Raw genomic sequence first — 27602 nt, 5'->3', positions numbered from 1 at the left:
CGGAGTGGCGTCTGTAGTTACGCGGTCGCTGTATCGGTCCGTTGTGGTAAAGAGGGAGCTGAGCCAAAAAGCAAAGCTCTCAATTTACCGGTCGATCTTCGTTCCAATACTCACCTGTGGTCATGAGCTATGGGTCATGACCCAAAGAACGAGGTCCCAAATACAAGCGGCTGAAATGGGCTTCCTCCATGGGAAGTTTTTGAGTCGAACAATTAGTCAAAGGGGAAACTCTACGTCGGCAGTCCAACCTGTCCTCTGTGAAAACCCTTTCTTTGCTTCTACTCTGAGGCGGTGACGGTTTCTTACCCGCCATCCACACAGGAGCCGCGCCTGCTCTGCTGCTGTGATTGGTCCGTCAGTGGGCTGTTCGGAAAGATCTCCTCCATCAGCTCCACAGTGGATTTTCCCCTCCAGGGGTCCAGCAGCCGGGCCAGAGAGGGCTCCTGCAGGACCTAGGTACCATGACGGTGAAAACAGAATCACGTTTGAGTGGTGACATCGAGACCGAGGCAGACGAGCAGTTGGAGTAAAGAAAAATCAGTGAAAGCAGCTTCAGTAAGGTTTGACCCAGGACTTTGTGAATGGCAGCTCTGCCGTCGTGTTCATACCCACCAGCTGGCGGGCCAGAGCCTGAGCTCGCAGCTCCTCACCCGTCTCCTCCCTCCTGGGCACCGGCTCATAAGTGAGCTCCTCTTCAGCCGGGATGAAGGGTGGAGGTGGCTTTGGTGACGGCAGAAGGCTGACCGCGGAGGACTGCGGTGAGGAAGTCACGCTGTGAACAAAGGAAGGGAGAAACATCAACACTAAAAGCAAAACCAGCATCATGATGACTCAAAAAGGAAAAGTCCAGATTCCCAACCTTTGTTCTGAATGCTGCTGCACTTCCTGTTTGAACTCCAGAAGAGGTGGAGGTGGAGGGAAGTCCTCTGGGATAGTAATCTCCTGAAAGGGAGGTGGTGATGGAGGAGGAGGGGGAGGAGGAGGAGGGCTATGGAGGAAGACCTCATCGAGGTCTGCTTTCAAAGAGGCTGAAGAGGTTTCCAGCGGCTGCTGGCTGACGGGGCTGCAGAGGCTGGACTCCGAGATCCTCAGGGAGGACAGGTGCCGAGGGAGGGGGGAGGCAGGAGGAGAAGCTGTGCTCCCGCTGGGATTCCTGTTGGTGGAAATCTGGGAATGTGGGAAAGCGGAGGAGGAAGCAGCTGGGACGGGTTTCGGGTGCGTTCCCCTCGTGTCCAGACTGAAGGCTCTGCTTCTGTAGACGTCCTTCGTGGTTTCTTCTAAGACCGCGGCGTCACTCAAACTGTGTCGCGACTGTCTGTCAGCCTGCAGAGCTTCACTGCCGGAACCGACACCTCTGCTGCTGTGTGGGATGTCTGGGAAAGAGATGGCTTCCAAATTGGCCCGGCTCAGCCTGTCGCTGGCTTTCCACTCGGGACACACGGCTGTGTCCTGCGGGGAGAAGGGGCAGGGCAGGCCGACGGAGGCCGCCAACATGGAGGCGCTTTGAGCTCGCGGGCGCTCCGTGTTCCTCGGCCGGTCCCTGCGGGGGACGGGGGTGTGGAAGGGGTCTGAACACAGAGCACAACCAGAACTGGACAAAAGTTCTAAAGAAACACAACGGAACTCAATGATGCTCAACGCTTCTGTCACCTTGAGGGGGTCCCACAGGCTGGAGGAGGTTCTCGGAGGACTGAGCTGTCCGTCCAGAGGGAAGCTGTGCTGCTGGAGGGATGTCAGCAGGTCTGAGGGGCAGACTGAGTCACAAAAAGGAAGAGTTTGGGTCAGCGCTGAAGACAGGACAGCGTCATGACCGGCCGTCCAGAACACAAGGAGCCGCTGGGACAGGCCGAGCAGGTTTACCAACCATCAGGTCATTTAAGGTGCATTGTGGTGAGGAAGAGCATCGGTGAGCTACACTTCACAGAGAATACCCCCCAATGTCACTGGTGGGGTAAAACCAACACATATTTATTTATTTTAGCTTTAAAATGTTCTGAAAAGCAGAAACGTCTGTTTATATGTTAGCTAACAAAAGGCGTTCTCTGCACGCCACACCGCCATGAAAGAATCCTCAAAAGGACACGAGCGCCTTTAATTATGCTTCCGTGATCACACAATTTAAACTCAACAAATGCACACAAATCCAGCACAGAGACGGGGGCTCTGACGTAAACTCTGAGTGAAATCACTTCAGTCTTCACATCAGCGGTCTGAGCATGTGCAGGAAAAATCCTCTTCAACGTCTGCTCAAAGCCGCCCAGCGTCCTTCTTCGTCCTCAGTAAGCAGAGCTTCCGGGTCCGTGTCCTTGTTTATATTCAGATACCATAAAGATCTGAGTAAACACAGAATTCCTTCCGTGACCTCTGACCCCGGCTTTCTGGGAGCAAACACACTGAAGGGTCCGGGTCTAATAAATCGCCGCAGCTACAGTCGATGTTCTGTTTTGGTTCCTGTTCTGGTGCCAGGAACGTTCGTCTGTCCTTCCACATTCCTAAGTTTAGTTCCTACTTTAGTCTGTCTTCTTTTCTCATTCTGCTCTCATTTTTCCTGGATTTTTCCTCTCTTCATCCGATCATTGACTCGTTGGCTCATGCTGACCTCCAGCTTTGCTTTGAGCCAGCAGACTTCACAAGCTTCCTGCAGGACATGCCAACCTTAAACTCTAACAAACTACAGATCCCACACATCTATAGCTCCCCTCCTTTTGTTAGCGTCAGTGTTCCTGCTTTTATTTTCCTCTTTCATTGTCTGCTGACGTCTATTCTTTCCATTCTCTTGGAAGCTGGTGATTTAGAATTATTTTGCTGCTAGTTAAGATTTCGGACAAATTCGTTTATGATCAGCTTATTTCTTATTTCATAAAGATTGATTCCGATGAAAACGGCATTTTTGGTGTATATAAATGTTCTTGTTGGTGTTTTCTGCTGATGGAGAACATTTATAAAGAAAATTAGGCTTAAAATGGTGTTTCTGAGTATTTCTTTGTTCAAAGATGATGATAAAGAGGCCGTTTGACAGAGCTTGTAGGTGTGACGTAGAAACAAAGCTGGGCGGGGCTACAAGCTCCCAGCTCCGCCCCTTTCTGATCAGCCACCTGCAGACCAACAGATCCATGAACATCTTTGTTTTCCTGGTCTGAGCTGGAATCTGGATCAGAACTGGACGGATGGATGGATCTGATGTTGCTGCCATTTCTGTTCCACCGCTAATGTTATGTTGAAGTAAGCTAGTGGAGAGAGAGTGTAAACAGAGAGCTCTCAGGTATGTTTGATGGTGAGGGGGGTGGGGTTGCTCCACACACCAGCAGTCCCGTCCACAACTAACAGGTGAATTTCTGATGAACTCCCGCATCTCTGCAGAAACTAGGTCCCATAAAACGACCCAGGTTTGTTGATTATGCCTTAAAATGGCATCATCATAATAAAAATACGACCTGAGTGGAACTTTAAGGCATTTCAATCTAGACTTTGTTTGATTCCATGGCTGTCAATTCTATGTTTTTGTCCGTGTTTGGGGACACATGACCTCATTTCAGATGGCATCACATTTACCTCTAGATTGATCTGGTGACCAGAAAACTTCCTAAACTCTGCGTCGGGGAATATAGTTATTCCTGAACTCAGTGGCCACATAGAGTCAATGTCCTTGGCTGCAGAACAGGCCCACATCACAACACCTCCACAGCCATGCTGGGCGGGGATGTCAGAAGTAGATTTATGCAGACAGTAGTGCTGATCCTATTTACCCACCATGCCGATATTCTACTGTTTTCTGAAAGATTTGCCCCAAGTCAGTAATAAAAAGCTGTTGTGACAGAAAAGAGGGCGGGGCTAAAGCGGAAGGTCTGACGTTTGTTGTTGTGAAGAAAACCCATCACAGGTGGTAGAAGTGGGCGTGTCACGCACCTGTCTGCTGCCAGGGGGCAGCGCCCAGACTCAGTGAAGGACACCCCAAACATCCTGACCCCGTCCTGAGGGAAACTCTGAAACACAGAGGATGGTGGAGTTGGGTCAGGCATTCATGTGTTTGTTGTAATCCAAGACATCTGCTATTTGACCTCTCTGTCTCCGTGTCAGACCGTCAGTCGCTGACACACAGGGAGGTTTCAGGTCCATGACACGAATTCAAGCTGACCAAACACTTTTCATGTGCCGAGAAAAAAAATCAGAACCAGGAGATTTCTCCAAAACAACAAATACACTGTTTTTTCCTGTTATTGGAGGAGCAGAAGGTCTGGAAACCATCATGAATGAAAAGAGCGTTTCTTCAAGGACATCCTTGGACTTCCCGCTGTGAACAAACAGCAAATGTGCGCCAAGAAGTGCAGAGAGGGCCGTGTTTGGCATGTGGGAAGCTCATTCCCACAGAGGCTGAGCAACACTTTGGGGTTCATTTAAGGTCACGACTCGCATGTAAATGAAGGTTTGAGTTGCGTTTGTTTGTGCTAATGTGATCTTTACTGCCATCTGCATCAGACGGCACCTTCTAGACATGATCAGCTCTCTGGAGACAAACAGGAAACGGACTCTGGGCTGAATGGGACTTTTCTAATGACGAAAGCCAAACACCCGACACGTTTACTGGGAAACCAACACAACGGCAAACATTTTACCCTATTTGAGTCATGCATCTGGATGCTTGGCTTTTTAAAATTTAGGGTTAAGTTCAGCTTAACTTAGACAACATGCATAAAACCTACAAACTACTGTGAAAAGAACAATCAAACCATAAAATGTCTACATACCAAACACCAAGTCTCTGGAGGACAGAGAACAATCATTCTGTTCACATATTTAATACACATTAAAACAGCTTAAATCGGTTAAGAGCTTCTTTTCATGCTAACATTGGAGTTAAGAAGCAGCAGCATTGAAGGAAAGACCATGAAGGAGGTCGAATGATCTGGTCGGGTGCTCGCCTATGCAGAGACACACTTCTGTAGAAGATATGGGAAGAAACGAAAAAGTTCAGTAAAGCAAAACTGAGGTGGGATTATATAAATTCACTTCTTCCCTTTCAATCGATTAATCAAACTCCTTTGGACAAACGTAATATTTAATCCTCCTATGTGTCATATCCTGTTGGCATAAGAGGTCATCATTTAAAGGGTATTTGTAGTTTTTTCCAATCAATGTCACGACTAATTATCCTGAGTTTGATCTATCTGTGTTTAGATGTACAGTTCTGCAGTTTGTTTAGTTTCATTCTGGTTTTGATTGCTTGAAATAAACCATTTCCATATATGGGAACAGAAGATGCCTGCATGTCAAACCTCTTTCTGTCTCACATTCATTTCATTTAGGCTTAGAAAAAACACTAATGGTTGTTAATGTTGGCAGATGTCACTCAAGCACGAAGGATGCTTCTAAATAAAATAACTCTTTTGGTAAAGCTTATTTTAGGAATAAAAGTTCACCAGACAAACAGATACAGAGCATCAGACTTGTACAGATCCCTGTTGGAATTATTCTGACGTAAAGTTTCCATTCAGTCCTGAAAGCACGTTGGCCCTCTTAGCTGGGCTCCTTTTTTATTGAGAAAGTCCCATGATGCATTGAGTCTGAGCTTCCATGAGCATCCCAAATGTAGAAACACAGTCTAAGCTTTGGCGTGAGGGAAGTAGACTGCGTCATACATATTCCTAGTTTATTTGTAGTTGATCGGTCTGGAAGTGTTTGATCTGAAAGAATGCTGGGTGTTTGTGACAAACGCTTTCATCAGCGTCCTCGTCTCAGTCTCAGGATCTTCTCTGCTGTGTTGTTAAATTACAAACAGGTCCAGTGTGGAAACATTACCTGCGTCAGGGTTTCACTTGCCGGGGAGGACCGGGAGCGATGGTGATGAAGAGTGCTCGGCTTCGTCTCCAAGCGCTCCAGCAGGTCCTCGGCAGAGGCCGACTTCCCGGGCCTGCGGGACGGCCCCGCGCGCCCCAAAGCGCCGTTGGGCTGCCGGGGATATTCCAGGGCGGACTGTGGCCCGGCAGTCGGCCTGTGCCGGCCGGGGTTTGGGTCTCTGCTACGAAAATGACTCTGTCTGCTGACATCTCCTTCAGAACTCAGATCCAGAGTTGAGTCTGTTGAAGCACTGAGACACCAAAGAAAAAAATCTTTTAAGATGCAAACAGCTGTCCTCATCTACCCATGATGCTTCACTGCATAAAGGCTATGTTCACACTGCAGGGATTAATGCTCAATTTGGATTTTTTGAAAAAATCAGAATTGTTTGCTAGACCGTTCACATTTCCAAGTAAATCCGAACTTTTGTGATCTCCAGTGTGACCGTGACACGACCCAAACGAGACCCGCATGCGCAGAAGCCAGAAGAATACTCAACGGTGAACGACGTCACTCGTTGTTTGCGGAGCAAACGTTAACAATGGATGTCAACAACAGTGTTGTCAAAAGCGGAGCTCTTTTTGTAATATTACATTTATTTTCACGAAGGAGCAGCACAATTACAATCTTCTCATTTTAAGAAGGCAATGGAGTCGGGATCGTCTGTACCCACTGTAGTGGAAGAGGAATGTGTATGTGTTGGGGCCGCGCCCCCGCGTGTGTGTGTGCAAGCGCGTGCCCCGATAGAGAATAGGGGGGGGGGGGGGCAGTGTGGGCGCGCATTCATGTTGTGTGTTACGGAGGACGGTAATAAAAGAAGGTTCCCCCCAGAATAAATGCTATGGACTCTTTATCAACCCGTTCTGGAGAATCTAAGGATCAGAACAGGGAGGAGGAGGAGGATCGCCTCGGGTCCCCCGCGCTTCTGAGCACAGTCGGAAAGGGGAGAAAGAAAAAAAAAGTTATCGCGGGAAAGGTTCAACACCACGCTCTGCCATTTATCTGGAATCTTTTTCAAAAACCGCCCAGTTGCGATCAGAGCCCTGGAGTTTGGCCTGAAAAGAGCGATCACCCCAAATATTAATCCAATCCGTGACCTCCCTTCCCTTCCACTGTCTGGTCTCAGCAGCATCGTCCACCATGGTTGTTGTTTACGTTCTCGTTCCCGCCTACTTTAACGCAAAATGATGACGTTTGTTGCGTGTCGATGACGTACGGTTCGGAATCAAGTCGCCTGGCCGGTCAGACGGCGGTCGCAATTGAAAAGAACGGCTACAATTCGGAATCAGGACGGCAAATCCACGGGGCCTGGGTCGCAATTGAAAAGATCGGATCTGTGTCATTCAGACTGTCATGAAAAGATCGGAATTGGGCCGCTTAGGGGCAAAAAATTCGGAATTGGGTCGTTTCAGCCTGCAGTGTGAACGTAGCCATAGAAACTCAAAAGCATCAGATGTGGTGGTTAAGATCAGGTTTACCTAGAGGGCGGCTGTGCTGGCGGCCTTGGTGAGGTTACTCTGCCTGGGTAGAAGAAGTTGGACTGGAGGCCACGCAGGTCCGCTCCAGGAGGAAGAATGGAACAGAAACCTCTTTCGCCTGAAGGGAAGTTTGAATCTGGACCAAATTCCTGCAGGGAGAGCAAGCTGGAGGCGGACGAGAGGCTGATGGTGTCTGGAGAGACAGAAAAAGAGAAAAAAGAAAGAGTCTTTTTTGGGGAACATCACTGCTCTCTGCCTCCTTTCCCCCGGACCTGGACCCACCAGTGTGGCCGCTGTATTCAGGCTGTAAGTAAACACTGTGAGGCCTGGGCCCGCCCCGCTGTCCTTCGGCGCCTCCTCTCTTTGCTCCTCTTTTCCTCTCCACATACTCTGCCAGAGCATCCTGCTGAGCCTGCCGCAGGTCGGACCTGGACGGAGAAGCCTGGCTTCCGCCGTGGCGTGCTGCCAGTTCAAACATCTTCCTCCGGTCTGCCACGCTGGTTTCTGGCAGCCAAGAATCTGAGCGTAGAGTTAGTGGTTAGTGGAGGTTGTGAGTTTCTGGTTACCGACACTTGGAGCGCAAACTGATCCCAAAGGAAGGAGGAAACTCAGAACACAAAGCTGACACTTCACCCCCGGACCAGACGGGACTTGGATCATGGTGGACTGTGGTACAACGGTTAGCCAGGTAAACCTTACCAGGTTCACGTTTCCAGCCAAACCTTTGCTGAACGCTAAGCTTTGGACATCCATCCTTCCATCTCTCTCACTCTCACAGCCCTAGGGTCAATTTAGAGTCACCGATTAACCTATGAAGGATGTTTTTGGACGGTGGGAGGAAGCCGGAGAAAACCCACGCAAGCATGAGGAGAACAAGCAAACTCCTCACGGAAAAAAACAACTTGAGTTGCCTTCACCACTGCACCACCATGCAGCCCAGGTTTGGACTTTTTACCATTTTTTTTGCTAAGTTCTCCAAAACTTGGGAGGTGTATGATAAACGGCCCGACACAGGGGAGTCATACTAAAAACATTAGTTAGGATCGATACTTAAAAGCATCCAGATACAGATGACTGGGCCTTTTTTTGGGACTTTGTTTAAAATCAAAGCTCATGGAAAAAGAACAGAAAAAGGCGGGAAACTGAGAGAGGGACCACTGCCGAGGAAATGAGCAGCTTCCACATCTGAAGCTTTTTTCTTGAAAGGTTGGAAGTTTTTAAGTTAACAAACAAAACCTTTAAAGGAAATCTTTAGTCTGAGACTTTGTTGGTAATAGGACTATTTAAGAAAGGCACTTTGAAATGAGGTTGAAGAAGAGTCCAAGGATTTACCTCCTCCACGCCTGAAGAGCCCAGCGGTCTCCGAGTCTGAAACTCCAACCTCGTTCATGTTCTCCGGCTCGGAATAGGAGCGTTTCTTCTGGTCCGCCGTCAGCCGCCTGCGGCCGCAGATCCTCATTAAAGCAGGAAGCCCGACCGGCGGGACCCTGGGCAGCGCTGGCGGACTCGGGCCTGGGACATCTGGACTGACGGCGTGTCTCTCCTTTGGAGTGTGAGGGGACGTGAGCGGCGGAGGCGACTGGGGCGTGATGACGATACCCTGAGGTTTGGGCATGGTCTTGGGGCCTTTTTTCTCCAGAGAGGGACACTTGGCAGGGACGGATGACAGCTGACTGCTGGAAGAAGAGACAGTGGGCGGAGCTGCAGAGGGATGGGCGCTGGAAGGAGCACTGAGGTTCCACTGCTTCATGGAAGGGTTCCAAAGGGCGGCGGTGGGAGCCTCTTTCAAGACGTCCCTGGAACATCTGGTCACAAAAGCTTTATGTGTCAAAATGCTGACAACCTGACCCGCTTGACGTTTCAGGGAGACCCCATACCTGTTAGAGGATGCATCCTGCAGAGGGGCCTTTGCCTCCTGGATGTCCTGTCTCCAGGGAAAATCCTTGTTGGTCTCGGTTTCGTTGGATCCATCCAGCTGGAAGCTGCTGCGACTTCTCTGCAGGGCTGACATGGGATCTGCCGGGGTCCTGATCAACACACAAATGCAACATTTGTTGAAGAAAGGCTTCTGGCTGCAGATTCGGGTCTCATTCCGGGTCTCTACCTGGATCTCACGTAGTCGCCGCTGCCTCCTCTGTAGCTCATGGTCCTGTGGGCTTTGGTCCCTTTGGTGCTCCTCTCCAGCATACTTCTGAGGTCGTCTGCTCCACAGGGGCTGCTGCGGCCTTTCTCTGGTGCCTGAGTCAAAACGCAAAACCGTCAGGAAGCCATGCAGCTTTTATCACACTCATCTGTGCAGTTTCATCACCAAGCCTGTGAACATGTCTGTGCCTTTAGTCAAAGAGCCGACACTAAAACCCTTCAAGCTCGGCGGTCCCTTCAGAGACCGGGTGGGTGGGGGTGGGGGGTGTAAACTGTGTTACCCGCAGCTGAGCGGCTCTGTTGAGGCTGACGTTGGTGCTGAGACTGCGCTGTCTTCCCCCACATTCCCGCCGCTCAAAACGACTGACTTTTTCCAAAACGGACAGGCTGCGCGCCGGTCCTTGAATGACATCACTAACGTTGCTGTTGTCATGGTTACTGCCAGAGAAAGGAGCGTCGGGGCTGGCACATCTCTGGACCTCAGCGAGGGCGATCTCCAGGCGGGTCAGCGGATTGTCCCGGTCCAGCTCTCTGTGGTCCCAGTGCTGATACCGAGGAGCTGCAGAGTCACTGAAGTGGCGAGAAGAAGGCTGCGAGGAGGAAGAGGAGGAGGAGGAGGGTGGAGCCAAAGGCTGGGGCTGCTTCGGCACGTGGGAAGGAGGTACCTGTCCCTGGGCGAGCCTGGGAGACGAGACTGGCTGTGGTGGTGTGCTGCTCTGCTCCACTGGTCTACAAACAAACATGGAGAAAGCTTTCCTTTAGGTACACCCTCTGCAAAAAGATGGATTTATATCCCTAAAAATGATCTAAATCCTTTTGTCTCCAATAGAAAAGCTGGATTTCAGACTCAAAAAACTAGAATTGTTAACATTTACTGTCTTTATTTTGGAAAGTAAAATGTAGATTTCTGTTCTATGAACAACAGCTAGTTTTAGCCTTGAAGAGGATTTATTAAGATGGACGAACTGAGATTCTTATTTTGTTCACATTTTGTTCTAAAATGAGTCATTTCAAGTTATCACACTAGTGTTTAAAAAAATCTCATTTCTGGGCTGTAGAACATTTAATTTGAAGTAATTCTATCAAATAGAAACCTTTTTTTAGCTTATTTTTCCTTTTTTGAATGCTTGTGTGAAACTTCTTGTTTTATTATTGTTAATTCCAAATTCCATGCTGCATGAACAGATCCTTTCACTACTTTTAGTGATTTTCTTCTGAGAATTACTGTTAGATCAGTGCACAGTTCTGAGACTTCTGTTCTGGGCTTGGAAATGTTCTAGATAGTTCAGTCCAAACATGAATCCTGCCTCACATTTTTTACATTTCAGCCACAAATGTCTGCTTTGGTTCTTTCTACTTAATCTCTAAAGTGTTCCTTCATGTTTTTTATCCCCACGTTTCAACATTTTCTTGAAGGCGCCTGCAGCTTTTGCTGCCCTTCCAACCACAGCCTCTTCTCTGTAACCTTCTGTGAACAGCTCCTATTGTTGGTTTTAACAAATCCTGTAATGTTTAACGTTTGGTTGTCAAATCTGCCGTCCGTACTGTACCTGTTCTGGTCTCCCCAGGAATAAAGTGGGGCGTGGTGGCTCTTCCTTTCCTGTGTGAAGATGCTTTTATGGCTAGCACCTGAGTGGACCTGGCTAATACTGACATCCTGGCCTTGTTCTGGTGGAGGCCCCTGGCTCGTTTGGGATTGAGACTCTTGAAAGCTCTGAATGTGGGGCCCCCAGCCGTCGGGGCCCTGGAGCCCGTTCAGGCCTTGGGGCTCCTGTCCAGTGCTGTCTTTGTTTGGTCTACAGGATCCAGAGCTAGAGTCCTGCTCTTGGTGCCTGGGAAAAGGACAGCAGGTTGTAATCAGAAACCCTGATGGAGGGATCTGTGGGAGGTACGCCTGCTCTAGGTAAAGACCTGAAGAAGCCTCACCTGTTTGCCTCCATTGTCTGAGTCCTGAGCTGTGCAGAGGCGGGTGGAGGGTAAGGGGGGTGGGGGAACAGTGAAGTAGGGTGGCTGTTCCTTTCCTCAGTCCGTGTTTCTGGAGGTCCTTCAACCGTGGGAGTGGCGCTCTGAAGCCCCTGGCTGCTCTCCTCGACTCCACAGAGACCCGGGCCAGGGCCGGAGCTTGGCATGTGGGCGTAGTGTGGCTCCGGCTGGGCGACTGGGAACACGCTTGTAGGAAGAACTGTCCGGGCGGGCTGCGGGGTGGGACTTGCAGAGGGTCTAGTGGGGGAGGGGGGCTGGAGAAATCCCCCCCCTTGCCGCGGCTTTGTGGTGGGGCTGCTCTCCGGACTCTTCTCTATGACGGTGTGGAGCTGACCCTCCATCCCGTACGAACCTTTAGCTGGAAACAGTTCATCTGTGAGATTTCTTTCAATTCTGTCCATCAATAACTCATGCAGATGGGTCCCTTTGGTTCTGAACAGGACCATAAGAGGGGTGTACCTGAGACGGGGGCCACAGGGCCGCTGGAGTGATGCCAGGAACCCTTCTGCAGAGACCTGAAGGAAACACAACGAGTGGTTTAGATCCACGGAGACAACAGCAATGGATCTGGGCTGCACCACGTCTAAAATAAGGAAAATACATGTCAATATGAACTAAAGTCACATAACTGAAAAAACACTCAGAGGGTCTAGACCAGGGGTGTCAAACTCATTTCCACCGAGGGCCACATCAGTATAGCGGCTGTCCTCAAAGGGCCGGATATAACTTATACATGTAACTAAATGTAAAATATTATTTATTATAACTTTTGAAAGTGACAATTACAGTTGCATAGAAAACATGTTTGCTTGTTATTCTAGCATAAATCCTTTTAAATTAGATTCTGTCAGGTTAGATTATACGGACAGTGTTTAAGTCCTAATGTATAGCTGCCCAATCCGATATTTCATGGCAGATTCCCCCTAGATATGAATAAATACACACCAGTTTTTAATTTTTATTTTAAGAAATCAAAAACTTTTATGCTCTCAGGGGCCACATAAAATGACATGGAAGGCCACATTTGGCCCCCGGGCCTTGAGTTTGACATATGTGGTCTAGACCATTAAAAATTAACGTTTGGAGCTTTGAAGTGTTTTATAATGTTCATTTCTCACTAAAAACATCCCCAAAGCAGCATTTGCATCCATTCACACCTTTCTGAGTATTTCCATAAAAACCTGCTCTCTGAGCACCAGCCCCTCCCAATCCATGAAAACGGGTGGGTTCTCACATTGTGATGTCACAAAGTGAGGAACAGCCCCTTCCAAATCCAAATCAAATAAAAACAGAACTTTATTTATAGAGCACTACTTAAACAAATGCAGTTCAAAGGGTTTCACGTTCAAAACATTTTCCAAATTTAAAAAGCAAGACAACAAAAAAAGATGAAACAAAGAAACACTTTATGCCCCCCCCCCCCCACCCATCCACCCCCACACAACACAACAGCATAAAGTGAGACAGAGAAGATGTGAAATGGAAATAGAAATAGAGATCTGGCTTTATACTAAGTGTCCACATCAGTGACCCCCCCCCCCCACTGTCGACCCCCCGGTCAAAGCAAGGAGGCGGACCCGGGAGATCCCACTCCAGCGACCCCCTTCACTGAGAAGGGTCACCACTGATGTGGAGGATCCCTGGAGTTACAATCAAAATGTAAAGGAATAAAATATATGAAAGTCAAATTAATAACCAAATACATAGAAACATAAATAAACAAATAAGTACATCCAGACATATATAAACAAGTGAATAAATAACCAACAGATCTGGATGTGAATGATATGAATACAAATGTGAGCAGAGAATCTGAAATAGTGAACTAGCTAGTCCAGCTCTCTAGTTTTTTTTACTGGTTAAGGATTAGAGCGGGAATTCAAACCTGTCCAAAGTTTTTTCTAGGATATTTCTCAAAGGAAACCTCAGACACCTAACATGGCCCATATGAACAGCACACAGAGGGACTCGTGGCAAATGAGCCCATATCATCATACTTCCACTTTAACCTATGATGAAGGAATGAGCAGCTTTTTTTCCTTTTGCTTTTCTGACTTTAAACTAACTTTTACAAATGTACTTTTTTTCATTTTCGAGGAATAAAACTAAAAGATAAGCTCTGCTTTCAAACTCACTGCTTCTGCATTTCTGTTCAGTTTGTAGTTAAAATGACAGAAATCATGAAACTGAAATTTGAGGGGTCTTTGTTTCAATGATGGGGTCACGTTAGGTCAAGCTTTGGAGTGAAAAATGTCTGACATGCTCCCCTCACCGCAGTGACCGGGCGTTCTCCAAACTGGACCAGGAGTTTGGTCTCTCGTGGTTCCTGATGGCTGCGAAGCTGTCGCTGCGTCTGGGTGGGGCAGGCGCCCCCTTCAGGCTCTCAGAGGAACTGTGGCTGATTGTTGGGCCCCATATTGGTCCCACACTGTGTCTGTTCCAAGCTGGGATGCCACCGCTGTTGTTCCCACTGGTGCTGCTGCTGTTGCCACGGTAACAGACTCCAACTGAACAGGTACGGTAGACACGGACACTGCTTTTAGCTACTTCGGATGCAACGCCAGAGATCCTGCGTGGGACAGAAGCGGCGCCGTTACCTTCCCGGCCAAGCCCTGGTTTGAGCCCAGCTCTGGAGTTGCTGCTCCCCAGCGTGGAGGCGGAGCCAGAGCTGAGCTCCGGCTCCTGACAGAGGCCCTGCTGGTCGTCTTGCACTGACCGGACACAGCGCATGTCAGCCTGCAGCATCTCTGCACTTCCTCCTGCTCTCTGAGGGACGGTTTCCAGAGAATAGCAGCGCTCTGGACTGAAGGAAGGGGTGGAGGCAAAATACTCGGGGATACTGGAGCTGGTGGAGAAGGATGAGTACGCCGAGTCCCTCTTGCTGTGCAGATGATCAATGCTGCTGGAGGACCTGGAGAATGTAAAAAATGGCTTGATTGGAGAACTGTTGGTGATGCATGAACAGAGATGTGTGCGGCTGCGTTAACCTGGCAGAGGACAGCTGCTGGCAGGAGGAGTACGTCGACTGGGAGGCCGAGTGGCCGTGCAGCTCCACTGGGTGCTGGCGCTGTGCCACAGAGTGAAACTGGGAGGACTGGGGTGGGTCCAGGCTCTCCATGCTGCCCCTGGAGCTGTACTGGTCTGGACTTTTTCGAAGGTATCCTTCCCCAGAGTCAAACCCACCACACAGATTGGTTGTTGAGGCACTGAGAGGCACCAGAGGAAATGGAAAGGTTATCTGCTACTCTGACATGGTTTACCTTCTGAATGAAACAAAGTCTGACTTTAAGTCAAGTCTGGATTTAGCTTAACTTAATATTTGCCACAGAATCAGGAGAGTTCTTAAGTAAAGCTGTTTATATTTCAACTGCAACATTCCAAGACTTACAGGGAGACTGAGGAAGCTTTTTGTGGAAAAAGGTTCCTTCAAATGTTTGTGTGTAAAAATATGAACATGAGTGCCGCTGGCTGGGATGTTAGGATCTATACTCAGTACAGTCTCTGTGTTTATCCCCTTAAAGCAGACAGAAACTAGGCTGAAACATTCATGCTTCATTCAGAGCTGCTGCTCCATCTCCTCCCTCTGATTAACTGACTGGAATGGAAACGTGTGGCCTTGATTGTCTACGTCACAGCTTGACCCAGCAAGCCCCTCAGCCGGACTAAATGCAATTAGTGCGCCGGAGAAGAGGACGGTCTGCATTTTCCTGCGTGTTTGTCGGACTTGACGGGCTGCTCGCTCCTATAACCACGAGCCGCGCTGGACGCAGAAGTCTTCAGAGGACAAACTCTGGTCCTGCTGCAGCAGATCATGGTTCCTGAAGTCCTCTTTATGAGCTTTCAGAGAACGAGTCAGATTAAAGTTGTGTACAACGGCGTGTGTGTGTGTGTGTGGGTGGGTGGGGTGCATTTATAATATAATAATAAATTTGATTTTCTGGACATCTAACGTCGCCTCACAGTACAAAAGATAAGTAAAAGCATAAAAACACAACAACAATAACTCCACAATAACACAAATGAGCTACCAGTTAAAACAGCGGTTTAAATCTGATGTGCTGAAAGAACGATGAAAACGTTTTGAGATGTTTAGGGAACTGAGAAAGGGAGTCTTTATAATGTAGATCAGAGGGGGGGGAGCTCCAGAGCTGCTGAATGCTGTGCCCCCCATGGAAATGAGACAGGAACGTGGAGCAGCCAGTCGAAGGGAGGACGAGGATGTGAGGGAGAAACAAATGGGAGGAGCAACAGTCAGGAGCTCTGCCGGATAAGGAGGGGCGGGGTCGTGGAGGGGCGGGGTGGTGGAGGGCTGGTAACCAGTGAAGCTGCTGTCAGACGGCCGTAAAATGACGGAGGGAGGGGCTTTGGGTTATTATTCCAGCAGCTGAGTTTTGAACCACTTGAAGCTTACAGAGTTTTTTTTTGAGGAGGTCCAGAAAGAAGAGAGTTACAGTAATCGATACGGGAGGTGATGAGGCTGTGAGAGGGGGACGGAGACGACGAATGCTACGAAGATTATGTCGCATCAGGAACTCTGGACTGGCAGTGGCTAAGGCGCTTCAGCGGGTCGGCCAATGATTGAAGGGTAGGCGGTTCGATCCCTGCTCCCCACAGTCAACCGTCATTGTGTCGTTGGGCAAGACACTACACCCTCCATGCCTTCAGTGTGTCTCCACTGGTGTGTGAATATATGGGTGTCCCGGTGATGGTCAGAGGGGCTGTAGGCGCAAACTGGCAGCCACGCCTCTGTCCGTCTGCCCCAGGGCAGCTGTGGTGCATCAGCAGTTACCATCACCAAGTATGAATGAATGAATGACTGAATGATGGACACATTGGAAGAAGTTTGAGCGTCTGGAAAAGCAGATAAATCTAATCCATTATTATTAGTATGAAACTCTATGGTCCTAAAAAAGTTCAATTAAATCCATGTCCTAATGACATAACCAATAACCCCCCGACTTAACACAAAATACCTTTTAATGGGACGTTCTTCTGACCTCCTTTCCATGTGAGAAGAATTTAATGATCAAATGAAAGCACGTGTTGGGTGCTGTGGCCGGTTTCTATCCCAAAAACACGTCAGTGACCCTAAAGTATACCAACCATCCAAAATGACAAAAATGGTAGACTTTGTGAGATATTTTAAAAGTTTAAAGATGAGCTGGGGGGATTTCTGGCCTGAAGCGGGTTAGCATAAAGAGAGCCTGAGCCTGAACGCACACTGCAGTGCAGTATGGGAAAATGAACAGACGCCGCGTTTGGACTGAACCACACCGCAGACATAAAACATAAAAACACAAGAGAGACAGAAGTGTGAGTGCAGCCCAGGCGCCACACACTGACCTGGCATGGTAGCTATGGGGCCAGGCGCCGCTCATGGTGTCCACGGCTCTCTGCTCCATCTCCTGCTGACACTCGCTGAGCTTTGCCGAGTGCCATGAATGAGGACGTGAAGCCGGCTCACTGCGTCTGTGAGGGAAAGCAGGCGGTTTCAGCACATGTGCGGATGCAGTACGGACCAGCTGAGAGCGCCGACATCCTCAACAAACAAACCAGGGAATCACGGCTGTCCGTCATTATCTGGCATTCTGCAGTCAGTGGTGCTGCAGACCTGTAGACCCTGTTGATGAGTTACTGTGTTTATGGAGCTCATTATGCTCAACCATCATCTCTAGAGGCTCCAGAACAGAAGACCAGAACGGAGCCCGCCCTCCTCATCAGCTCCTTCATCCTCCTAAGTCATGGAAAGGATGGCTCGCTATCATTATTACAAAAGAAAACCAATTTCTCAAAGATTCAACTCTTCAATCCTGTCAGCCTTGTCGTCATAAATGCTCAGAGGGAAGACTGAAAGGAAAGCGCTCAAGCCGGTTGTTCACACGTGAAAGCAAAATCTAATTCCTGTTGTCGGTTCAAACACAGCAAACCATCTTCAGGCTTAAAAAACAAAACTCTTCATGTTTTCATGACACCCAAAAGCGTTTAAAATGGTCATCCTTTCGGACACAAACCCCTCTAACTGCTCTGAAACTTTGTGAAAACGTTTGTCGTTTTATCCCAACATTCAGCCTTTGGGGTGTGTTTGTATTTGCTGAGGAGACGCTCAGCGGGCAGCATCCACGCCACTCAAACCGCTGCCACAGACGAAGGGGGGAACCAATCACAAAATCCAAATGTCCTCTTCACAAGAGCTGCTGAAAACAGGGACAAAGTGCACCGATCGACTCAGAACTTCTGCTCTTGAATGACAGCTCCAGACAAAACAGGATTTTTGTGCAAGTCTGTGCAGTTTGGGATGTTTCTGTGTCAACTAGGCTCTGTGTGAGTCGCTAGATTGTTCAGTCATAACCATAAATCCATATATGCTTCACCATATAGAAATATTAAGCAAGAAAAGTGGAAATAATAGAATCAAAGTGAAAAAACTGAAGAGCAAAGGGTTGCAGAGATTTTTAATAAAAGCTGACCTCTACAGCTGATCCATGAAGATGCCGGAACAAGACGGAACAAAAAGAAAATGTGAGAACAGAATAAAAAAACTGTTTGGTTAAAACAACCAAAATATAGCAAGAATAAAGCTAATAAATGCTGAACCTGAGATTCCAGCAAAGTCTGCTTCCAATTCAAGCATAGAGAAAGCTCAGTTTGCTGAACGCTAATCATTAAACAACATCAAAGATAATAATTTAACTGGATAACCTTTAAAAACTCTTAAGCAATCACTTTACGTTGTATTGTAAAAACAATTCGTTTTTTAAATGAGGGGAGGGAATAAGTTCACGTAGACGTTTGAAGGATGTCCGTCACATTTTGATCCATTCTCAATGGTTCCCAGTGGTTTGATAATCATGATGATGCTGTTTTTAGCCAAAATAAAAATATCCGTGTCCTTTTCTAGGACACAGAGTAAGCCTGCCCTCATTTCCCATCATCCCTTTACTTACACGCTCTCCCGCTAGCTTACAGCTCCTCAAACCTCCAACCTAACATTAGCGGTGCAACAAAAACAGCAGCACTATCGTAGCTATGCATCATCTCCATGGGTCACCTGCAGCGGGACGAGAGGAGTGAGCAAAAGCCAAAGTACAACTCTCCTGAAGCAGCTGACCGTTTCTGCAGCATGAGGCTTTCAAAAGCTGGAAGAATGCTGAGGAAAATATGTCCAAAGAAAAGTCTGGAACAAGCAAAAGAGGATTCAGATTCTGGGAGTGCTAATGTAGCATTAGCATTTGTTCCCATCTCTGCTGAAGAAGAGAAAGAGTGAATAGTTGTGACTCTGCAGCCGCTCTTTAAATGCATCTTTGTGTTGCTGGTGCTGATGGTTGGACGTGCTGCACCTTCCTCCAGGCTCACACCCCAGGCATGCTTTCCATTTGTCTGTTGGCCTCCTTTCATCAGGAACAGAACCAGCATTCACAGCAGCAGCACATGCCTGATGAGGCTTCAGGGGATCATCCACTCAGTATCAGACTTCAACATCAGAAGAGGAGCAAGAAAACGGATCGGCTCAACAGGAAGTTTGGTCGCACAGGGTCTTAGCACACACAGGCACACACATGCACACACACACAGCTGCACTGATGGAGGGCAAACCTGCAGACCAGCCCAACTTCACATTCCTCCGCTCAATTTTCAAGAAATTTTGAAAACTACGTCAGTCTGGAAAAGCCACAAGCGGCTCAGCCAGGGCAGACCGTGTGAGGAAGACGCTGAGTGAAGACGAGGGACCTCCTTCCTCTTTGGGGAACAGTTGTGGGTGAAAACGAGGTCTGGGGGGCCGTTAGCTTTGTTTCCCCTGTGAACGTTCAAGAATGAGCGTGGTCAGATGTTAGGAGGGTGAGCAGCTAGAAAGCCGTTCAGATTGATCAGCGCTTCTCAGTTATTTGCTCTTACGCCCCCCCCAGGAAGAACTTACCCTTTGGCGCCCCCCCCCCCCCCCCCCCCCCCCAGTGACTTTCAACCATCACTAGTATAATTAATCAAGCTGCTAAAGTTAAAAGTATACCCTTGCAAAACACTGCACCTTTAAAAATCAACTTATAAACAATCAATAACTTTATTTGAATTGTTTTCACACATTTCCCTTTATTTTGGAAAAGGACATTTTAATCTGTAGTAAACTCAGAACATTACCGGCAGACTAATTGAACCATTTAAGACTAAAAAGGAGCAGCATTATGTCACGTTCTTCACAGGACGCTTCCAGAAGATTGGGCTGCAAACAAACATTCAGTCGCATGGACTGCAGTGGCTGCTGGGTCTGCTTGGCTGAGACGTGAAGTGGAGGGGATGAGTCGTCTAACCCACCACTGTGTCCTCACAAGGCTAGATCAGACATGGAGAATCATGCGGCTGGGGTTTTTCTGTGAGTTCAATGGCTGATTGATGGCATGACGATAGCAAACGGACACTTTACGGTCCAAGAAAAAAGAAGGAACCACAAAGATCTGCTGAATGTGAGGAAGAGGAGGAGAACCAGCTCTAAGGAGGAGCAGCAAAACATCCTCTGGAGAGAGAAGAAGAAAAAAAGGATCTGCTCTCCACACATGCTTGATGGACTGCAGGCCTCTACGCAGAGATGTTCTGACTCGACCCACCCGCCTGTCAGAACCAAGAAACCCGTGCCTCAATGGTCCTAAGCTGAGCCCATTTTGGAAACTGTGGAGACGAAGCAAAGAAAAGGAAGTCTTCTCCCGTATCGACACCGCCCCCCCCTGCTTAAAATAAATCAATGGCTTTTGTTGGTCTGAGTTTCAGAGCTGACCTCACAAAAAATACCTTAAAGACAGAAACGTTGGACTTCTTAATCACTGTGTGACTGTTGCTGCGTTCTCCAAAGGTTTAGAAGTTTCATTGGAACTCGTGATAAACCATGCCATGGGCTCCTCTCAGGTGTGACTAAACCAAAGGTTTGAGCTGCAGGAGCCCATCCTGTGCAGAAAGCGACAGTCCAAGCATCCTTCCATCTTCAGAACCCCATGGAGGGTTGCTGGAGCCTATCCCAGCTGCTGTTATGGTACATGGCGTATACTTCCATAGGGCTTTTCTAACATCCACCCATTCACACAGTGCCTTCGCCAACCTCCATCGCCAGGAGCATTGTGGGGTTCACTGCCTTGCTCAAGGACACTCCGACATGGAACCGAACCTGCAATATTCTGGCTAGAGGTTGACCGCTCTACCTCTGCGCCATGGCCGTCCTACTGTTGTCGAAGGTGGGCTACACCCTGGACAGTCACACACCCACACACCATGACCCGGACCCAAGGTGCGCATCGTCTCCCTGCAACACATGCAAACTCCCTTTGAACAGATTTGACTGTTATCAAACAGGCCATAAGAACGGAGACGTAGATGAGGGTGCTGGTTCCATTACCCTCCCTGGAAGCATCTTCATGTTTGCCATCTCCCCTCTCTCAGTATTTATTCTCAGGGGTAAACAGGAAATGATCTTATCTGGCTAAGATGGAGACAGAGGACATAAAAGCCAACATGTCTGTGGACCACAGGGACCTGGGTAATGACAGGACATGACTCCAATGCCTCAACACCTTATCAGGGCAGCTGCTCTTGTGTGCTTACATTCAGGCCCTAAAAACTCTGTGAAAATCGAATTGGCTGACATTTAATCTTATTTAGATTAAGAAATTCAACAAGGCCTTTTGCAGATTTTGCCCACATGTTTAAATCAGGTCAAAATGTTGACGTTTATGTCCCAAAAGGAGCCAAACATTTACAATCTCTATGTGGAAATGATTCAGGGGTAAGACGTTTCACTGCTCTAGATCCTAAAGGAGATCCAGTAATGACATCTCAGACCCTACAGGCCTCAGGGAAAACAACTCAGATCTGAAAAGTCCAAGAAACTACAAGACTTCCCACTCATCATTCTTTGGATCAACCGCATCAAAGTCTCACTCTGAAGCACGGAGGTGGAGTGGTCAAGATTTAGGCCACGGCCAACTTTGTATTCAGTAGAGTATTAATGTAATGGCATCCAAGCTCAAATCTGTGTGACAAAATAATCCACATCAGAATCACTGAATAGGAAAATGGGAAGTCAGCGACTTTGGGCGGGTCTCTCAAAGGCCACGCCTCTAATAGGTAATGCTCCCCAAAGCTCCTGAGTAAAAAAAAAAGCTTTTACAGTTAACCAAATTGGGTCAAAGTTCTTAAGACACAAGCTGAGGAAGCGATGGATATATTGTATTTTTACCTGTGATTGTAACGGTTTTAGTTTCTTTACTTTTGTTTTCTAGTTGTCTTTTGTTTCTTCATGTTTGGAGTTAACTTCCTGTTTTATTTTGTAGGTTTTCCTGTTGTGTTGTTGTTGTTTCGAGTTTTACTTTTGGTCCTCATTGTTTCCACCTGGGTCTCGTTTGTCTGTGTGTATATAAGTCAAGTCTTTCCCTTCCTGCTGTGCTGCTCCATAGTTTGTAGTTTTGATGTTCCCGGTTTCCGTGTCTTTCAGTGTTTCAGGTTTTCCAGTGTTTCAGTCCTGCTCAGCAGTGGTATTTTGGTTAAGTTATTAAAGATCCCGTTTCCTGGAACCTCCTGCCTCATCCTCCTCTCTGCACCTGGGTACTTCCTCATTCCCTCCTCCGTGGCAGTGATGACACAATGGAGGAGGATTTTTATTTTCTTTAGTTCGACTTATCGGTAGTTTCATGTCCAGCATTTTTGGTTTTTATAATATTAGACCGGCTAATCAAGAGATTATAAAGAGACAGATAATTGCATGCTAGTCAATAAATGCACACACAAAACATCTGCTGATTATTAGTTTAGTTCAGTAGAAGAGAACAATCTGAAGCAGAGAGGCCAAAAAACAGATCCAAAAAACAGGAATTAAAGCTGTCTGATTATTTCAAAGCAAAAGTCAAACATGCATTTTTTAAATCAGTTTTGCTTTTTCATGTTTGCATTTCTACAGTGAAAACCTTAACTAAAGCAGATAAATCTGAGTGGAAAGACACAACGGTGACAGACTGAAGCGGTTGGCTGTGACCCGTTTTACCTGGAGGTGAACCTGAGGACTTTGGAGATCAGGCCAGTGGCTAAACTGTTGACGCTAGCCTCGGATGGAGAACGACAGAGCGCTCCATCTGAGCGGCCCAGCTCCAGCTTCTTCTGCTTCTTCCTGAGCTTCCGGCGGTAAAACACCTCCAACAGTTCCATGACGGCTGCTTTCTGTCCTCTTTCTCTCCGTTTGGCTCCTACGACGACCTTTTACGTTTCCCCTCACACACCATGGCCCACACTGCCAGAGGAATTGAATATAACGATTTCTGTCGGACCGACTTGAACTGTTGAACGCGTCTTTTCATCAAACCGGTGGACTTCCAGCAAACATGTCCAGCTGCTGTTTGCAGCAGCAAAGCCGCTCGTCTCCTGACGTTTCAGAGCTTCTCCACTCCTGTTTGCTGTTGGAACTCCATCCAAAGTGGTTTCTGTTGATCTCGTGTCTCCCACATTCAGATCTGCCTCTTGTTTCAGCCCAGGGCTGGTGGGGGGTGGGTGGGTGGGTGGGTGGGGGGTGGACTCACGCCGCCCGTGTCCACAGCCCTCAGTTCGTTAAGCACATGCAGCAATTACGCATCATTAGGCCACTGCGATGTAAGCGTGAAGTAAACATCCTCCAAAAAGCAGCTCGGCCGGACAGCAACTGGAGAGGTGGGGTGTGAGCGAGAGACACTGCATTTCTGAAGATAAGAGAGGAACCGAAGAGGAGGGAGAAAAAAAAGGGAGGAAGGGCGAGGATAATGAGTGGCAAGATGGGGAGGGAGAATGGCAGCCGGGAGATAAGTTTGGTTAAATCGTTTGGGTGGAGATAGAAAGGAATGAAGCAATGATTGGACTGATAGAGGACAGATGGGAGAAAGAGGGGAAGTGGAGAGGCAGATAAAGGAGGGGGGGTAAATAGAGGTGAAGGGATGGAGGAGAGAGAGCATTCCTGTCCCTACCACACAAAACTGAACTAAAAACTTTAGACAGAAGTAATAAAAAGTGCAAAGGAGATGCGAGGAGGAGGGAGGCGAAGAGGGAGGACAGATAAACAGAAAGACAAGGAGCTGAAAACAGGAAACCAGTGTGTAATTGCAGCAGAGTGGACTTTAAGGCGGTGGGGAGGAAGACGTCTCATGATGCAGTACGTGGTGCTGCAGTAAACAATGAGCTCATTATCGCAGACTGCTTCTTATCATCACAGAAAGACATCCAAAAACACAAGCAAGGGTCAGGGTCACTGAAGAGACGGCGCTCCAGGCTTGTTGGTTACTGTTAAATGAAAACAGTTTTTAAAAAAGTACATTAAATTAGAAAGAACTGCTGGATAGAGGAGGCATGACCGCCGTGCCATCCGTGGTCTTCAAAGGAATCAGCTTCACTGCCTGATGTGAAAAAGTTGATCAAGTATCATCAGGAAACATGTGACACCGTTTATGGGTTTCATGTAGACCTTTGTACAGTGGCCGAGAGGTTCAAGACACGCTTACATTTAAGATACAACAACATGTGATTTAATTTATGAAAATTCAAGATGGCAACCTCTTCTCCAGGTCAAAAGTCAACGACTTAATCTGATGGCGTGTGTACAAAACTTTGTGAAGAGTGCTTTAACATTTTGTGGGAAAATGTGAGAAATGCCTAATTTCACACTTTGCCACAAATTGGCCACCAAGCTGTAGGTCATCTTCTCCTTTCTCCTTCTTCTCCAATCAGCTTCCTCCTTCTGTTTTCATCATCCTCCACCAGCAGCTACCTTCACGTCTTCATCATCCTCTACCAGCAGCTACCTTCACGTCTTCATCATCCTCTACCAGCAGCTACCTTCACGTCTTCATCATCCTCTACCAGCAGCTACCTTCACGTCTTCATCATCCTCTACCAGCAGCTACCTTCACGTCTTCATCATCCTCTACCAGCAGCTACCTTCACGTCTTCATCATCCTCTACCAGCAGCTACCTTCACGTCTTCATCATCCTCTACCAGCAGCTACCTTCACGTCTTCATCATCCTCTACCAGCAGCTACCTTCACGTCTTCATCATCCTCTACCAGCAGCTACCTTCACGTCTTCATCATCCTCTACCAGCAGCTACCTTCACGTCTTCATCATCCTCTACCAGCAGCTACCTTCACGTCTTCATCATCCTCTACCAGCAGCTACCTTCACGTCTTCCTTCTCTGCATCCAGAATCCTCCTCTCTGGTCTTCCTCTAGACTCAGCATCCTTCAGTCTCTCCTCTGGACATGTCCCAACCATTTCACTCTGACTTTATCTCCAGAACCTCTACCATGTGCTGTCCCTCTGATGTCCTCATTCCTGATCCATCCTGGTCCCTCCCAAAGAGAACAGCATGTTTATCTCTGCCTCCTCCAGCTCTGCTTCCTGTGTCTCTCGGTCCAACAACATGGCTGCTCTCACCACGCTTTTCTACAGCTTTTCTTTCATTTCAGCCGAAACTCTTTTTCTCCAACCATTCCAATCTGCCTGCACTCGCTTCTTCACTTCTTTCCCACTCTCTCCATTCCTTATAAATTCACTGAGAACACACCTGTCGGCAGGTGAACCTCCCACAATTTCAGTAAAGGTCATTCAATGATGTTTTGAAGGAGACCAACATCGGCTGCACCGAAACATCTCCAAACCACTGAACCGTCACAGCAATGCAACCTGAAACTCACTGACAAGATAACCAACTGAGCAGATGGCAACTTTTTCCATCCAATAATGTCAGTTTGAAAGAATGTGGTGATCCAGTCGAGGAAACACCTGCAGAAGAAAAGAAAAGAAATGGAACCAGTCTGACACCAGAGGACAAGAGCAGCTAAAACAAAAAGTGAATCAAAAGGTTATGATAGAAAACGGTTTCTAATGAGTCTGTCCCCTCCATATAAACAGCAGTCTGATGGCCCGCTTCCTGTTTTTGGACGACCACTAAGTGGCCGACTGCTGATCCCTCCTTTTGGTGACATCTGATAACCAATTATCAGTAATCCAAGGAATAGTGAGGGAATAAAGCATGCGGGCTGTTTATCAGAACCACAACAAGGGCAGCTTTTCAGATCAGAGTTTGGATGTTGCCGTTTCATAACGTCGGTCGGTAGAAGATGAACGAATCGTCAGGGGTTCTTTCATCTTTCCACGGTGAAGATCTGCTCTCATCCCCAAATGTCCAAAGACTTCCGTGAACACAAGCGCTTGTTACAGGCTGTGCTGTTCATCTACACAAACACACACGCACACACATACACAGTCAACCACACACCAACATGTATACTCAAATGCTGCAGTGATTTGTCATCACAGTTGCTTTCATGAAGACTTTTATTTAATGTTTTTTTTTTTTTAAATGCCGTGAAACCAAACCAGGAAGGATGACAGACTGAGGAGGATCTGAACTTTAACGTTGTTTCCTCCATGCCGGTCATCAGTTACACACATGTTACGGTTGTGTCAAAGCTTGACGGTGGGAGGAAACCAGAGTCCCTGGAGAAAAACCCACGCATGCACCGGGAGAACATGCAAACTCCACACAGAAAGGTCCCCATTGATGTTCTGGTTCAGGTCCTCCAGCCGGGACTTCTTGGTGTGAGGCAAAAGTGCTAACCACTGCACCACTGTGCCGCCCGGTGGGGGATTTATTTAAAAAGGAAAAATAAAAAAACTCTCATTTGCTAACCTTCGTCTAAAAACTTTCTAAATAATTAAATAAGTCAAACATGTGGGACATATAAAGTTGTGCCCAATAGATGAGGCTTTCTGCATGACCTAAAGAAAGAATTACTTCTAAATGAAAAAAAACAGACGATTGAATCCAGCTGGATTACATCAAAACTTCTAGTTTAAGCTCTCCGTGTTGTTTTTCACTGAATATTCAGAGCAGAAATATTCAGTTTCTCCTGTCGATCAAGATCAGAACTTTACCAAAACAGGATTTGACGACAGAAGATCTTCGTTTGACGTGACGACATGCTTGCTTGCATGTGCAGGATTTCATGTCACGGACATCTGAACTTTGTAAACTGAAGCTACAAAATGCACATTTCTGCTGAAATGTCCAAACATTTTAAGTCAGAGGCAACATAAGGATGATGTCTAAAAGAAGATGGAAGAAAACTGACATCTGATAATTCTGTTGTAGAAATAAATTCAAATACCCGTATTTTCCGGACTATAAGTCGCTGCGGAGTATACCAGCCCAAAAATGCATTATAAAGTAGAAAAAACACAGAGAAGTCGCACTGGACTATAAGTCGCATTTTGACGGGAAATTTATTGACAAAATCTGAGACTAAAATATAATAACTTGCACAAATTCTTATGACACAATCATAGCAGACTGTTTATCTCATAAATCCACAGTAATTCTTTCTCATACTTATTTATTTATTCCTTTCATGAAGCATCATTGGCCAACTAATACTCTGTTTTCATCCTGTATTTGTAGAAACAGTTGTCATTTTTATTGCATTTCTGAATCTATGAAATCATTGGAAGATAGAATATTATGTTGTTAGCCTTCAAGATCTTACTGTAAAAAAAGTTTGCTGATTCTCTGAGTCACTTAACATCCTCTTAACACTTAACATACCTCATACATCAAATTGACCCAGGAACATCATCTCTGTTCCTCACAAATGAACATAACAGGAGGGTTAACAATCTATTTATTTCAATTTATTTCTAATATAAGTCGCTGCGGAGTATAAGTCGCACCCCTTGCCAAACTATGAAAAAAAGGGCGACTTATAGTCCGGAAAATACGGTAATATTTATGATTATGACTTTGACATAACTTGTTTCTGAAAATATAGATCATTCTTACTTTTCCAACAGAAGGAAGTTTGCCAAAGCTTAATCAGACGTGGAAGCAGACTCCCTAGAGGAAATCGCTCACAGGAAGTTGGTTCCTAAAAAAGAGACGTCGTGGGGGATTTTGTCCCTTAACACATTCAACAATGGTCGTAAGAAAAAATCTAAAACAGCTGAAGGAATTCTGTTAACAGCCACTTTAACCTCTGCTTGTCTGTGGTGGGGGCTGGTACCGAAGGAACGGGACGCTAGACCACACGTGTCAAACTCAGGCCCGGGGGGCCAAGTCTGGCCCGCAGTGTGATTATGATTGGCCCACGAGATCAAATATGTGCATTAGAGCTGCC

The 27602-nt window shown here is 47.1% G+C and overlaps 1 protein-coding gene across 12 annotated transcripts in view; it reads right to left on the bottom strand.

The window, feature by feature from the left end:
* shroom3 (shroom family member 3) overlaps positions 1-27602 on the bottom strand; it is a 66909-nt gene that overhangs the window by 7670 nt on the left and 31637 nt on the right. For 5 of the 12 annotated variants that reach the window (XM_023961091.2, XM_023961094.2, XM_023961089.2 and 2 more), the window contains 19 exons: positions 16782-16907; positions 14426-14644; positions 14036-14349; positions 13711-13945; positions 11898-11953; positions 11382-11796; positions 11006-11287; positions 9737-10184; positions 9418-9551; positions 9191-9340; positions 8646-9118; positions 7596-7832; positions 7314-7506; positions 5797-6085; positions 3907-3983; positions 1651-1754; positions 860-1568; positions 613-772; positions 307-452 (listed from right to left, as the gene is read on the bottom strand). In XM_023961091.2, the coding sequence (XP_023816859.1) occupies positions 307-452; positions 613-772; positions 860-1568; positions 1651-1754; positions 3907-3983; positions 5797-6085; positions 7314-7506; positions 7596-7832; positions 8646-9118; positions 9191-9340; positions 9418-9551; positions 9737-10184; positions 11006-11287; positions 11382-11796; positions 11898-11953; positions 13711-13945; positions 14036-14349; positions 14426-14644; positions 16782-16907 (4767 nt within the window). Of the gene's footprint in view, positions 1-306; positions 453-612; positions 773-859; positions 1569-1650; positions 1755-3906; positions 3987-5796; positions 6086-7313; positions 7507-7595; positions 7833-8645; positions 9119-9190; positions 9341-9417; positions 9552-9736; positions 10185-11005; positions 11288-11381; positions 11797-11897; positions 11954-13710; positions 13946-14035; positions 14350-14425; positions 14645-16781; positions 16908-22455; positions 23897-27602 lie in introns of those variants that run through there. The other 7 variants (XM_078955566.1, XM_078955565.1, XM_078955567.1 and 4 more) reach the window with 6 other exon arrangements.

The sequence above is a fragment of the Oryzias latipes genome, chromosome 12 (assembly GCF_053564925.1).
Source record: "Oryzias latipes strain Hd-rR chromosome 12, Olatipes_Hd-rR_3.1".
Lineage (NCBI taxonomy): Eukaryota > Metazoa > Chordata > Actinopteri > Beloniformes > Adrianichthyidae > Oryzias > Oryzias latipes.
Note: the sequence above shows the minus strand (reverse complement) of the source record. Positions and strands in the feature narration are given on the sequence as shown.